General features: G+C 50.9%; 4 protein-coding genes across 4 annotated transcripts; 2 read left to right on the forward strand and 2 right to left on the reverse strand.

Annotated features, from left to right (window-relative positions):
- Positions 1 to 557: 557 nt before the first annotated feature.
- On the reverse strand, positions 558 to 4,613 carry COCSUDRAFT_49353 (Metallo-hydrolase/oxidoreductase; the record flags this gene model as incomplete). Its single annotated transcript, XM_005642772.1, has 12 exons — positions 4,400 to 4,613; positions 4,105 to 4,267; positions 3,902 to 4,025; positions 3,620 to 3,760; positions 3,359 to 3,485; positions 3,091 to 3,247; positions 2,875 to 2,948; positions 2,529 to 2,673; positions 1,385 to 1,401; positions 1,198 to 1,320; positions 1,015 to 1,113; positions 558 to 746 (listed from the first exon to the last, which is right to left on the reverse strand). Exons 1-12 carry the CDS (start codon positions 4,601 to 4,603, stop codon positions 558 to 560), a joined length of 1,563 nt encoding a protein of 520 aa, XP_005642829.1. The 5' UTR covers positions 4,604 to 4,613.
- Positions 4,614 to 5,444: 831 nt separating this feature from the next.
- COCSUDRAFT_45536 (hypothetical protein) lies at positions 5,445 to 7,643 on the forward strand (the record flags this gene model as incomplete). The annotated part of the gene is made up of 5 exons (XM_005642773.1): positions 5,445 to 5,589; positions 5,853 to 6,075; positions 6,279 to 6,495; positions 6,978 to 7,207; positions 7,487 to 7,643. 5 exons carry the CDS (start codon positions 5,445 to 5,447, stop codon positions 7,641 to 7,643), a joined length of 972 nt encoding a protein of 323 aa, XP_005642830.1.
- A 689-nt stretch (positions 7,644 to 8,332) lies between these two features.
- Positions 8,333 to 11,002, reverse strand: COCSUDRAFT_49354 (WD40 repeat-like protein; the record flags this gene model as incomplete). The annotated part of the gene is made up of 8 exons (XM_005642774.1): positions 10,615 to 11,002; positions 10,417 to 10,502; positions 10,083 to 10,290; positions 9,783 to 9,969; positions 9,386 to 9,573; positions 9,070 to 9,249; positions 8,875 to 8,929; positions 8,333 to 8,448 (listed from the first exon to the last, which is right to left on the reverse strand). Exons 1-8 carry the CDS (start codon positions 10,966 to 10,968, stop codon positions 8,333 to 8,335), a joined length of 1,374 nt encoding a protein of 457 aa, XP_005642831.1. The 5' UTR covers positions 10,969 to 11,002.
- Positions 11,003 to 11,283: 281 nt separating this feature from the next.
- Positions 11,284 to 13,399, forward strand: COCSUDRAFT_49355 (hypothetical protein). Its single transcript, XM_005642775.1, has 5 exons — positions 11,284 to 11,336; positions 11,643 to 11,793; positions 12,112 to 12,219; positions 12,391 to 12,501; positions 12,761 to 13,399. The coding sequence occupies exons 1-5, from the start codon at positions 11,334 to 11,336 to the stop codon at positions 12,928 to 12,930; spliced, it is 543 nt and encodes a 180-aa protein (XP_005642832.1). The 5' UTR covers positions 11,284 to 11,333; the 3' UTR covers positions 12,931 to 13,399.
- Positions 13,400 to 13,636: the final 237 nt, after the last annotated feature.

A 13,636-nucleotide genomic window follows, 5' to 3' on the forward strand; every position in this document is an offset into this window, starting at 1 on the left:
GGGTGAGCATTATCAGATGCAAATATTTGTGTTTATGTTTTTTATATAAGGTCGGCGAACCCTAGCTCAGCAAGTTTGTTGATCTGTTGCGGATGCTTCGTGGCGCTCCCATGCTTGAAGGCATGCCCATCGGCAGAGTATGATGTCCTTGACTGAAGTCTTTGCTTTGATCTCATTCCAATGACAAACTTTACAACACGTTGGGCTGCTGAAGCTAGATTGCAAAAGTTGAAGATCACGCAGCCTCTATATGCAATAATAACATGCTTTGCTAAGCAAGATAAACAGCCAAATTATTTGACAGAATTTAGGCAGTGGAACCTCCACCCAATGGTCCCAAATGCATGCAGTGTTCCTGCCGTAGAATTTCTAATTAGGCAAGAGGAACCCAAAGATCTCCAACTTATGAATAATGCCATGTGTAATTCGCACACACGCTGCTCACGGCTAACATAAATGAGCTCTGCAGAAAGCGCAGGAGCACCGCAACACTGCAGTTCACTTGCTTCAATTGCAAAGTGTTATTATGCAACAGGCAACTCCGCTGGAAAATTTTATTACAGCGCGTTCAGCTCAGCTACGAACTGCTGCAGGCGGCTGAAGAGCTGGTGCTCAAGGCCCTGCACCGCTGCCCTCAGATTGGCGCCTGCGGTCGATCCACTGTCCGCTCCTTCCACAGTGACCTCAAAAGTGTACTCCTCTGGATCTATGCTGCTGTACTCGCTCACCTTCACCTCCCCCTTCACCTGCAAACCACCCCTTGCTTCAGCCTGATGAAGAGATTGGCTCTGACAAGTCCTCACAGCTTCTGCCAGGGTCATTGCTTTGGCTTGAGCACTCCTCAGCGTGGTCTGGCACAAAAGGACGCAATCAGAATCCATGGCATGCCAGAAAGAGGTCATCTCTGCTGAGGATGCACGTGCTGTGCTCAACACAGGGACACCTGGTGATTCTCCACGCATATAGAGCAGGTGCAATTGCAGGTGAGGCTGCACATGGGGCACAGGCCCGCACCTCTTTTCCATCCTCCTCCCATGTCCCCCTCCAGTCCAGCACTATGTTCAGCTCAAACACCGCAAACTTCTTATTTTGCTTCCGGGTCGTCAGGTATGCCTGTGCAAGCACCATGTCCTGCTCAGTACTGCCATGTATCACGCAAGGACATGGCCATCACATCGCATGGCAAGCTGTGCTCACCTCTCCTGTCAAGCTCTTGACGCCCAGGATCTCTGCGTTTCCCAGTGAGGCGTCTAGATTTGCAGCCAGCCCTTTTGTGAGCTCATCTATTTTCTCTCTGGACCAGGGCAGCTTATTTTGTTCCTGCCAATGCCACCCATTGACATTGCTGCCATCCTGCCTTTCCTCGACTATCCATCTGTCGGACCTCTCCTCCCACTTCGCCTGATCAGCATCACAGCAGGCCGGATGTAAGGTTCTAGAAATATGCATCCAGCTGCCCAATGATCCTTCACACCGATGCAGAGGTCAGTATTGAAGACACTTGGTTAGTAATAATAAGTGGCAAAAGAACAACGCATATTTCAGCAATTTATATTCCGAAGCTGGTAAGGTGTGGAAAAGCACCATGGAGTTGTGACCTCCCAGCGATCTAGCTACTGAAGAGCCAAGGACACGGCAGAGTCAGGCAAACGACCACCTCAGGGATAGAAGTTCTTTTTCTGATTGTGCTGAGATGCAGTAATGATCTCTTCCGACAGTCTGGATCGGCCTTCTGTCTGACTGCAGGATTGCAAATTTCCCCAGCAAACCTTGACAGGCAGGAATCAATTCACATTTCCCTACTCATGCATTTTCTATCCGGATTTGTCAGCAACTAAATCGTTTGAGTGAAGGAGGCAGGAAGTTAAAGAAGTTGGCGCGGCAGTCTGGGCCAGTCAGGAGGGAACGCCTTTTCTGCAGTGGGGAAGTTTGTAACCGTCCATCATGGCATGAGCTGTCAAAATACTTCTGATATTCTGCACATGGATAAATAAAAGAGAAAAATAACAAAAATTGCTGTGCGCTTAATTCCTGCACAATAGCTCTACCGGCCACCCCCAGCAGCCTAGTCCGACTGAGTCGGTTTCCTAGCTAACAACCATCATGATCTAGATCTATGAGCATTACAATTCAATCAATGAATCAGCACAGTTAATCGCATTGCGGAACAGGAGCGCCCTAACTCTAACACCATTCTTGTATATCTCTTATATCTGAATTGCCAGTTCCGCTTGACGTGAGAAGAACATCTACAGAATGTCTCCAGTGGAGACTCTCCACTGCTCAAGTTGACCTCCCCAGTGGACACTGGCAGTCCAACCATGGCAATGCCAAATTATCTTCCATCTGATCGCACAAATGTTGCTGAGATCTGATGACTCAAAGAGACTGTACAGTAAAGTCGACAGCCTGTGCGTGCAGAAGCCTGCTGGCCATGCCGTCAGGTATACCAAATAAGTCGGTTTACGCCCCACCAAGCAGAGGTGGTTCATTCCTGGCGACGCCTGCTGCTGTCTGGAGGCAGGCACCGTGCTGCAGCGTCACAAAGGAGATCGGCACCAATCCTGCAGCTGCCGCATGCCTGGTGAGCAGCTGCGGCGGCTCGTCCATGGCCTCGTCTGTCAAGCAGAAGGTGCAGCAGTGGATGCCGATGCTCTGCATTGACCGCACATCCTGCATGCACATCATTGCTTTATACTGTGGGGTCCTTTCGTCAATGGTGCACACCTCTGCCAGAGACTGCCACTGCATGCATGCTTCACCTGGACACTTGAGACCCCGGGTTGTGCGCATGAACACATTCCCGAAGAATATTATACCACACCCATGTGCTAATGTGCCTACAAAGTCTCTGCGCCCACGCACCTGATGTACCTGGACTGCCTCCTGCGGGTTGACATGCTGTGGTCGCATAAAATCTCTAGGCTCGTATGCACCAATCGGAATCGCTGCACAACACCGCTGGGCTCAATTCTTTCGTCAGCACATGCACTTTCATCTCACAAGCATAAAAGGCTTAAGACGCAATTCAACTTCACATGTTGAAAGCAACCTTGCATTTCATTGCCGCGTGCAGGGTCTAAGTAGCACCTGAGAGGTCGAATGGCCCATAACGATCGCCTATCTCCTTGAAAACAGGGCAGTATCCAGTGTCCCCAGCAAACCAGAAACGCAGCTGCTTTCCAAGGACAGCATAGCCGCCCCACAGCGTCTGCCTCCTGTCTCTCCCAGTGCGCGAGCTCCAATGCTGCCAAACAGAACAGAGAACCAGTTGCACTTTCATTAAAGGTGGACTCACGAGCCTACCTTATCATCAAATGAAGGCTACAGCAGAGGCACAGAGGCAAGTTGGCAGCACCTGGGCTGGAGTCATTGCAACAGTGACTTGACTGCCGGGGTGTCGAACACTTTGCCACCAGTCAAGCTCCTTCACATTGGTGATCTTGCAGCTGTGGAACCACTTCTGTAGTCCCAGGGGAACATACCTGCAGGACACACTTGCTCAGTCTGAATGCATGCGGCACGCTTACCGATCTGCCGAATTGACTTCCATGCTTTTACTATTATTGTCATCTCGCAAGTGCAGCTGATTCTGAGCACGAGGATGAGGGCACACTACCATGTCAAGGCGTCACCATACTGCTTATGGAGCCTGACCACAGTTCCATGGTCCAGATGGTCATAGTGGTTGTGGCTGATCATGACAAAGTCCAGGCTAGGGAGAACACTCTTGTCCAGATGAGGAGCTGGCACCAAACGCCTACAAAGTCAGTAAAGATCATAGCTCAGAGTCCAAGGACAAAGCATCTCTTGCACAGCCTGGGAGACCGTTTTTTGACTCATCTTGTTTGGTCCTGTGATGTACGTATGTCCTTACGTACTGAATAGGGAAGGGCCCTACTTTGGGCCCATCCACTGCACTGGGCTGCATCTCTCTGAGAACACTGGATCTGTCAGAAATGTGACGCCCTCCATTCTGATCAGAACACTGGCATGTCCCATCCAAACAGCAGAAATGCACTCGTCTGCATCCATTGAATCTAAATGTCAGCGAAACACTTATGTCAATCGCAAAATTCTGCAGATCCAGTGACATCCTATTACCTGGGCCATCGCTTAGAGTTGATCTTTCTAATTTATGGACTGGGAATGCGGCTAGGAATTCTTGACTGGTTGGATGTCTGTTTCCAACGAGCCAACCTCCAGATGGCACTTTCCTCTGTCGTCTGTCATACTGCCACTTCAAGACATCTCTGAGGCCACTCTCCTGTACGGCTCCAACCAATGTTGCAAGTTGAATAGGTGTTTTCTTATTATCATAAAATCTATCTTGAGAATGCTGGCAGGCCCATCCATTACCTGTGCATAAGTTAACGCTCACATGCCATAACTGGCTCACCTTCCAAGTATCCCAAGGGTTATTGAACCTCCCATCAGTGTCATGATGAGAAGGAGTAGATTTCGAGGGATTGCGTCCAGACATTGTGGCTATGCAGGCATTTAAGTGGTTGCGCGAAAGGTCCAATGTATTACATCGTTGAGCGGATGACAGTACAGACCGTCCGAGCGTCTCTAAAGAATTGATCGTGCGAAATGCAAGCATTCAAAAAGAGAAGGCAAAAGCACACGAACAAGTGAGAGGCATACAGGAGAAGGCATGTGGACCTCAACATGGCACTGTTGCCCGAGCTGCCCAAAGCTGGGCAACAGAGGGCCCAGAGCAGCACTTTCTTGGAGGACACAAAATCTCTCGAAGAGGCTCTACGATGCATACAACAATACTTATGTCAATACAATATATTTTTTGATCTGATTGTCTGTTCCCTCCACGCGCAGCAATACCATCAAGGCATCTGCTTCTGAGATCAGGACCGATCTGTGTAACGTGGTCAGATTAGCCTCGAGACTGCATCTTCATATTCCAGTGTCACATTAGGTGTGTTGTAATCTGTAAAATACATGCGAAGAAGTTTCTGCAACGATGACGTTGGTGTTTGGTGGTGGACAATCCTTCATCCTGTCTGTGCAGGTGCCCCAAGGAAAATGGATGGTTTTCGGCACCATATCTGTGGAAGATGCAGCAATAGTGATTTCAAATCTCGTGATGTCTGCTCTTTCTGCGTTGCAATGGCTACCAGCCCTGAGAAACGCAGCGGCACGATGAAAACTATCATACACGGTGAGCAACTTCAGGTTGAAATGCAAGAGCCATTGTCCATGGTTCACCACAGGATGGAATTGGGCGGTCCAAAGACATCTGAAGAGAAAGAAGAGTATACAGAATATTTGGCACAGGTGAATCCTTGCCTTCCGGGGTCGTCCTTTATTGCAATGTGGGCATAATAAGAGATCAAGAGAGATGTATCTGTGGTTGTTTCAGTGAATCCCAAAAAGAATCTATGCCTGATGTATCCTTTAAACGAATTAGACTTGGCGCCCATGTGATGGGTTTTGTGTGCCTCGTGCAGCTTTTGGTCCTGCTCCTAAAGCTCTGCACCGTGTACGAAACTCTGTTTCCCCGCATCTCTAAGGACATCCAGTCTTATATAACAGAAGGAGGATTGGCGCTGCAGTCAGGCATCTGGGAAGGTAAGCAAACTCTGAACATGCAAAGGCTGCTACCACGTCAGGGATCCAGAGGACTCCCAGAAGCATTGATCTGCAGTGTCCTGCTATCTACTACAGCATGTAAAGCAGGGCACTTCAGTACTCTGAAGGGATGAGGTTGCAAGGTAGCGGGCAAGACGTCAAACAGTCCAGCACAGCAAATACACTTGATGCGAAGTTGCGTCATGCTGCGCATCACAGACCCCTGTAACGCACTTTCGTTTATAAATCTTTGGGAAATGCAGTGTACAGACCCCCACCTGGGGTCAAGTATGATGGTCCGCGCTACCGGGAGTGCATTGCAGAGCATGCAAAGCGGGTGGATGGCTTGCTGCCGTTGGCGGCAGTTGTGCCAGTGCTGTGGCGCTCATGGGAAGGTGATGACATGGCCAGAGCTACCTTTGCCACCCTGGTGGCACTGGAGGCACTGCAGAGTGAACGAGACGAGTGGGACGCTCTGCTGCAAATGTACGAGCCTGCCTGTATCCTGACCTCTGTGTACAGATCCACCCAGATCCCTGCACACAGGCAATTCCAGATGGCAGCTGCATTCGGCTGCTGTGCGCCCATGACACATTTTGAGCTGTCTGGATGGTTTGCAAGATTGCCGCAGGGACACGCATGCCTGTGTTGCAATCGGCATGTCTAACACAAGTACCCTTCCTGTTCAGGAATGGCCTCTCCATGGAGATGGTCAAATTACTGCTTTACAAAGTTCTCCTGCAAGCGATCAACAATGAGTCAGCTGAGAGGGATTTGAGCGACAAAGAGTCGGCAGAGATACACAGGACGATATGCAAATATCAAGCAGTGGACCCAACATCACCGTGGGTCACGGAGTACTTTGCTGTGTTATTGCGCGAATTCATACCAAGGCGAGCAATGCAGGTGATTGCACCTGCTTTCTGTGCAATATCTGTGCGATCTCCATTATTAAACACATCAAAGTCACCTGCAATCCTGTCTTTCAGCTGTTGACTGGTTCGCTGGCCTCCTAAGCCCCTTCAGCACAAATGACATGGCCTCTGATAATACTGGTGCTACAGGAGTTGGAAGGAGGGCTGAGGGCAGCTGAAGAGCAGAAGGATGAGCTCAAGGCCTGTTCACAGCAGTGGATGTACTGCCACACCATGCTGATGGCTGGAAGCAGTCCACGCCAGCTCATCACAGTGTCAAGCTTCCTGTCACATGTGCAGAGGGTGGGGACAAGGGTTGTAACGGGGATTTGAAATCTTTTTGACACACTCCAGTGCTTCCATCAATGCGCGGGGAATGTCTATTTTTTGTGCTCATTAAATCCAAATGGGCCTGTAGCTGATGGCAATGGATTGAGCGTGTCTCAAGTGAGTCCCTCCTGCAATGTTCGACAGGCCAAGGAATACAAGGCGCAGCTGGACAGCTGGGGTGAGTTCCGGTGCAAGCAGACAGGAGGCTGGATGCCTTTAGAGCAGCACCGCATGGCCTTCAAGGAGGATTGCTGGTGCAGCCTGGGAGTGGCAGCTTGGTATCAGGCAACCATCAGGCTTGACCCTGCCTTTGGGGACTCAGAGCTCCCAGCCTTCACGGACGGGGAACTTCAACAGGAGTGCATGCATGTCAGGTGAGCAGACGCTCGCCTCTCAGAGCTCTGATTGGGCTGCTTTGAGAGCATTGCAGGTGTTGATGTTTAATTGAGCAAAGCCATGGACTGCATCACTTTGTAAGACTTTCAGATTCGTGCCACTCTTCCATCTTCTATTACAAAGCTGCCCTTGAGGGATGATGGATTCTTGCAATTGCAGCCATTCTAACCTACTTTCCTGCACTTGCTAAGCATGCTCGAGGTGGTGTATTCGGAAGTGCATGCCATGCAGCATCAAGTGTGCGAACAATTCTGCAGGTGTCACATGTGCAAGGAGCTTAACGACAACCTGCGCTGGTGCAACGGATGCCAGCAGGCCAAGTATTGCTCCAAGGCCTGCCAGAAGAAGCACTGGAATAGCGGGCACAAGTTTCAGTGCAGTGCTGCAAGCTCAAAAGGGACTCAGGGCGTGTGAACTGACAGGAGTTGGTTGTGAAGGACATGTGCCTTGTCTCAAAGAGTCAATCAATACGCCGGACTGTGTGCCCGAGCACACTTGATTTTGTAATTGTGTCATCTGAAGCATTTGATTTGCGCCCTAGAAATGACTATGCAAGAAGGATGATGCTTGTGCATGATTGTTGGACCTTTGGAAAAGGCTAACTTGTGAAAAGCACGTGTTTGAGGAGCATATGCGTGAGCACTTCTCCTGTCTGTAAGGGCGGCTTACATTATACTGTCAGGACAGGGGTCCGGTATCTTTCACAATCATCATATCAACAGCATGGACTCCTTCATTCTCAGTATCTTCTGCACTTGCGTCCCGAGGTGATCAATGCGTCCCTCGAGAGACTGCTGTCTGCTGGAGATCTGCTCCATCAAGCCCAGGAACTCCACTTGCTGCAGGTGCATTTGGCGGATTATCTCAAAATGCAGCCTTCTCATGTCGTCCCGCAGCTGCAATACCAGGCCAGCTCCATCAAGATTCTCATAAAAGCTTAAAATCATAAACATTCCTTGCACTGAATTACATGCCAAACACCTAGCCTATTCCTGTTTCAGCCTGCATCGAATTTGTCAAATTGCAAAGCTTGGTTGTCCCCCATTCACGTTTGTTTCTGGTGTTTGGGAGCACCCGCAACAAAGAAGGGGGCAACGTGCGGGTCAGAGAAATACCTCTGCTGCTAGGTCTGGTGTGAGAGGGTCCGGCGGTGGCAGCGAGGAAGGGGCATGAGGCATCTGGGGCGCTGACGTGGAGGGGTGCTCCTCTGATGCACTTCCTGTTGGATACGAAGACAAAACATGGTCACCCTTCATTAGTGCGTGCATGCAGCAGCATTCCGGCTTGAAAGGGTCAGACATCTGGGCAGTGCCAACATGCATGTGTCGTGCAGTAATCTTTGAGGCTGCAGGCCACCCTGTCACAGCAATCAGTTGCCTTGTAGTAAAGCTTGCAGGACAATGTCTGGCACACATAGTACAGCAGCCAGAGTCTAGGGCAGGCCATGGGGCAGCTGACCGAAGTCCTTTTTGACCGTGACAAATTGGCAGGTCACCTGCTGGAGTGGGACCCTCAGCAGGCTGAGGGGTGGCAGTATCAGTGGTGGACGCGGAGAAAGGCCGTCTGTTGCCCCGCGTGAACAGATCCGGAGTGTCTGGCAGCCCTGTGCTTGAGGCAGGCGCTGCCAATTCCAGTGGACTCTCACCAACTGTCTGACCCCCCGAAGCTGCATTGTCCTGGAGATTTGCCAGCGATTCCGCCTGCCAGCACAACAATGCTGTGAATCTTAATACCAATGAAGGGCTGAGCCTGCCCTGAGAAACCCATGCACCCTAGGATCAGATCTGAACAGCTGTCATATCTCAGCAGAATAGTCTGGAAATTTGGCAGTGCAACTGACCTGGTGAGCCTCCTTGCTGAGCCTGTGGGGATGCAGCTGCGGCTGCACCATGCCCCGTGGCACTGCTTTGGGGTCAAAATATGGCGTGGCCAGGGTCTCCGGAGAAAGTAAGCCTGGTGCTAGAGTTTGGTTGTCAAGGGGCGTGAATGGTGTCGATGCACCCTTCTCCCTCGCAAAGGCCTGCACATTGCGAGCTCGTCCATGCCAACCAATCTCCAAGCATGCAGATGCAGCACATGTGCCACAGCTAGCCGCGTGTGGGCGCATTTGACAACTTCGTAGCTTATCCAGACACATGGCACCAGCACGATCCCACCTGAGCTTGCGTAGGAGCCTGAGGTTGTCCCCCTTTGACCCTGACCGGCTGCTGATATGCGTCAGTAAGTTCTGTTGGTGCCGCGGGCTGCCACCGTACTTCATTCACACGCTCTTGCAATGGCAGATCCAGCCTGTTGAAGGGCTTTACCCCCAGCTTCCGCGCATCATACAGGAGCACGCCACCCCCTGCGTGACCATCATTCTTTCTTTACGCAAGAACTTATGGTTCCTGCTTTCCATATCACAAGAATCCAGGAAGCCCACCATTCTTTCTCTGTGCAGGAAATTGTGATTCCTGCTTTCCAGATCACAAAAGCCCAGAGAATGTTTTCCACATCTCCAGAGTTTTGAAATGCTCTGCCCGTCCAAAGTCATGGAGGCCTTGTTGAGCGCACCTGTTGTGCCCACTGCAATGCTGTGACCATCATGGTGCATGTCCAGTGTGGACAGGGAGCGGCCTGTTCTGGCGCAGGCAGCCATTCCACCCAGGCGCCGATCAATGAGGACCAGGCTGCCATCTGCTCCAGCGCTGATCAGCAGGTTCCCCATGCCATCCACAAATCTCACAGCCGCTGCAGGACCCTACAACGAATTAAATATATGATTGCATCAGCAGAAATTTCCACATTAGCCCTGTGTTCTGTTCATTGTGCTTGTTATGCTATCGACACAAAAGCATGGGATTCGAGGCAGACCTTGTGCAAGTTTGGATGCTCTTCTCCCGGGCGCAATTCGTTCAGAGCATGGACTTCCACAGCCCCAGTCCTTGTGCTGCAAGCTAGCAGCTGCTTCTCAAAAGATAGGGGTGCATATGTGATGCAAGTGATGGGAGCCAGATTTCGCGATTGCAGCCTGGCTTTCTTAATGCCTTCGGTGTTGTGCAGCAGCAGCTGGCCGCTCACACTGCAGAGCAGTCAGAATACGTCAGTTTGCAGGCAGTTGATTGAGGCAGCAATAAAGTGAAGGCTTTTCTTGCAAGTCTCAAATGGGTGCGTAACACAGCACAGACGCTCTATCATGGGGCAATACCTTGAGGAGGCCAGCGTCCGGCCATCTGGAGAGAATGAGATTGACGTCACGGCGTCAACGTGATCTATCAGCCGCAGCACACGTTCCTGCAGCGCATAAATTATTTTTGGAGAAATGAGCATTTAGCCTCCTGCAACTGCTGAATATATTATATATTGCAAGATGGCGGTACAGGAGTTCTGCCGTTGCGGCCCCTACCTGCTGGTTGAGACTCCATACATGGACCAAGCCATCTAAGCACCCCGCTGCCAGTAACTTGGAGCCACGACTGAAACTCAGACAGCTGACTTCCCCCATCAGGCTGGTTTCATCACCAGGGCTTGGCAACGACCCGATCGACTCGCCAGTGGGCCTGTAGACTGAGACATGGCCAGTAGAGCCAGAAGCTGCGATCGCTTTGCCATTTGCATTCCATGCCACGCCGTTGCATCTGTCTGGGAGGCTGAAGTTGACAGTTTCATTGGGTTTCTTATTGGACCCGTTTCCATTACTCGAAGGCTGCCATACATGTATAATGCTGCCGGAAGCGATTGCCAACGTTCGGATCGTCATTACACTTTATTGATGCACAGCCAGTACTGTAGACCGCTTACCAACGGATGCACAGACTTCTCTAGATGTTTCAACCTGATCAAGCGCAGAAATCACGCATGAAGTAGTTCTGTACGTGAACAATGTCTTGAAGTGAAGTTTCAGAATGAATTGTAGAGCACTGAGAGTCTCAAATGCAACACATGTCTTCCATAGAAAATGTAGCCCTAGCTCGGAAGCATAGGGCTTCACCCTGCATTTATAACCGAGCAGCTTCGTCTCCACCCAGCACGTCGCTTCCACGCTCGCTTCTTCATTCCTGAGCATCTTGAACCAGTGGAAAAGCTGTGAAGTAGCACATTCTAGGCTTGCCTCATCTAGCAGCCATGGTGCGGCCCCGATCCCTTCTGATGAAGACTTGTGTCTGACTCTGTCGTGTATTTGTCGGACCTTGGACGGAAATTGTATGCTCATTGAATGTCATCTGCATATTCTAGGTTGATGTGGATGCCATCTGACTCACACTGCATCGTAAGGGTTGTCCACGAGGTTTTTGAGGGTGCCCTTATTCGAGCCCGCATGTCAGGAGTCCAGCCCTGCAGGATGCCTTGTTTGTGTTGTTTTCAGTGATTCCTTGCCATCGAGGAGGTCTCTAACAACGCAGTGTCTGAAAAAAAATTTGATTCCCTGCACAGGCGCAACCCCCACCAGGATATCCAGGAGGTGGATATCCACCAGGTGAAGGCCATCCAGGTGGCAGTGGGCCTCCCACGGGCGAAGTAGGTGACAAGGGCCTCATGAGCAACATAATGCATGGCCTTGGAGGCCAGCACAACTACCCCCCAGGTGGACAATATCCTCCACAGCAGGGTTACTACCCTACACCGCAGCCTGGCTTCTCCCCGCCAGGTCATTTCTCAATGTCGCAGAACACCATTCCTTCTGCGCTTCAGTACTGCTCTGTTCAGTCCTCGCTCTGGCCATGCTTTTTAACACTGCTCAGAATTGACATGCATGCAGCAGCGGTTCAGCGGAAAGAGCGATCGCCCAGGAAATCAGGCTCTTTTCAATCTGATCATGCAATCAAATCGCGGAATGTTGTGTGCCCACCAACTGGATGACAACATCATTGCAGTTTGAAAATATGTCACTTGGTGTCTGCAGGCTATCCCCAACAGGGGGTGGGGGGTTACCCACCTCAATACGGCCAATATGCACCCCCAGGCGGCCACCCGCCTCAAGGACAGCCTTACTATCCTCCTCAGGGGCCAGGTCAGATGCTTCCCCTGCATCCTTCATGAACCTTTACTTGCACTCCGCTCAAAGCATGGTGCTGGCCAAATCACAAGACGCATCATGCTCTGCTTGCGAGCAAGTTGGTGCATGCTTTCCTGTTGCAGTTGTGCGCAAATGCATTCTGGCTGAAGTGCTCATGTGATGCAGGCTATGGGGGAGGTTACCCGACACCAGGCAACTACCCTCCGCCGCAGCAGTCCCACGGCCCTGGCGGCCTGGGATCAGCTCTGCTGGGCGGCGCCGGCGGCGCAGTCCTGGGTGAGTCATCCCCTCAACCTGCTGTACATCACCTCCTTCAGCTCGCTTGCTTCTAAAAGCATCTCGCGTAATTTACTGGACCCTCAAGCACGAGCTTGATCTTGAGATCGGGCAATCCATGACAGATACTTACGGCAGTGATGCAAAGACGGCTTAGAATTGGTCTCTGCATCAGATTAGCGTTACTGCTTGGAGGTAGGTGTATGGCCAAAAGCATCTGGCAGGGTGTAACTACAGGCTCCTGCTTCTGCATTTGCAGGATCAATGCTGGGAGGACATCATGGTGGTGGTCACCAGGGCGGATATGCTCCCGGGTATGGAGGCCAGGGGTATGGCTACGGTGGACACGGCGGCGGCAAGTATAAACACAAGCACAAGCACAAGGGCCACGGCGGCGGATGGGGCCACAAGAAGCACAAGTACAAGTGACGCGCGCGCATCCGGCCAAGCTGAGAAGGCGAAGTTGCAATAAGTGGTCTTGAGCATTCGTTGGATGAAGAGTGTGTTGACCTTGTGACCTGCTGTCGGTGAATACCTGCGCTTGAGAAACTGCAGCCATTTTGATATAACGAGCCCCATGTCAAAACTGATGGGAACACAATTGCATCTCTATAGACGAGCATCTCTATAGACGAGCATCGTTGTGCAGAAATGGACGCATGCTGAATGGGTGACAGGGAGTGCCCAACAACTTCATGGGGATGTGTCCGCAGAACAGAGGAAGCATGAAAGCCATGATGTGTGATCATGATGGGAATGTCTTAGATATTACGCATCCCGTGGATGGGCTTAAGAAGCTTCCTGGTGCCTGCAGTTGCATATGCATGCAATATAGTTCTTGTACGTACTGCCGGTGTTGCGCTCTTCATAGATTATGTAACGATTATAATATTGAGACCTTAAGAGATAACATCGAAGAGAACAAGCAGGGTTGAGGACGCCACCTATACACTGAAATGGTGCACTCTCAGATGGCAACAGAGAATCACCCGCATGCTACAATTCGTTCCCCAGGTTGTCCACCTGTTGTCACAATTGACCAGCACACCAGGACTCAGCAAGCACCATTGCAATACTCCATAGCTACCTTGCTCAACCTCATCAGACAGGCGCACCCAGCAAGATGCCAAACATT

The sequence above is a fragment of the Coccomyxa subellipsoidea genome, assembly GCF_000258705.1.
Source record: "Coccomyxa subellipsoidea C-169, whole genome shotgun sequence".
NCBI classification, from domain to species: Eukaryota; Viridiplantae; Chlorophyta; class Trebouxiophyceae; family Coccomyxaceae; genus Coccomyxa; species Coccomyxa subellipsoidea.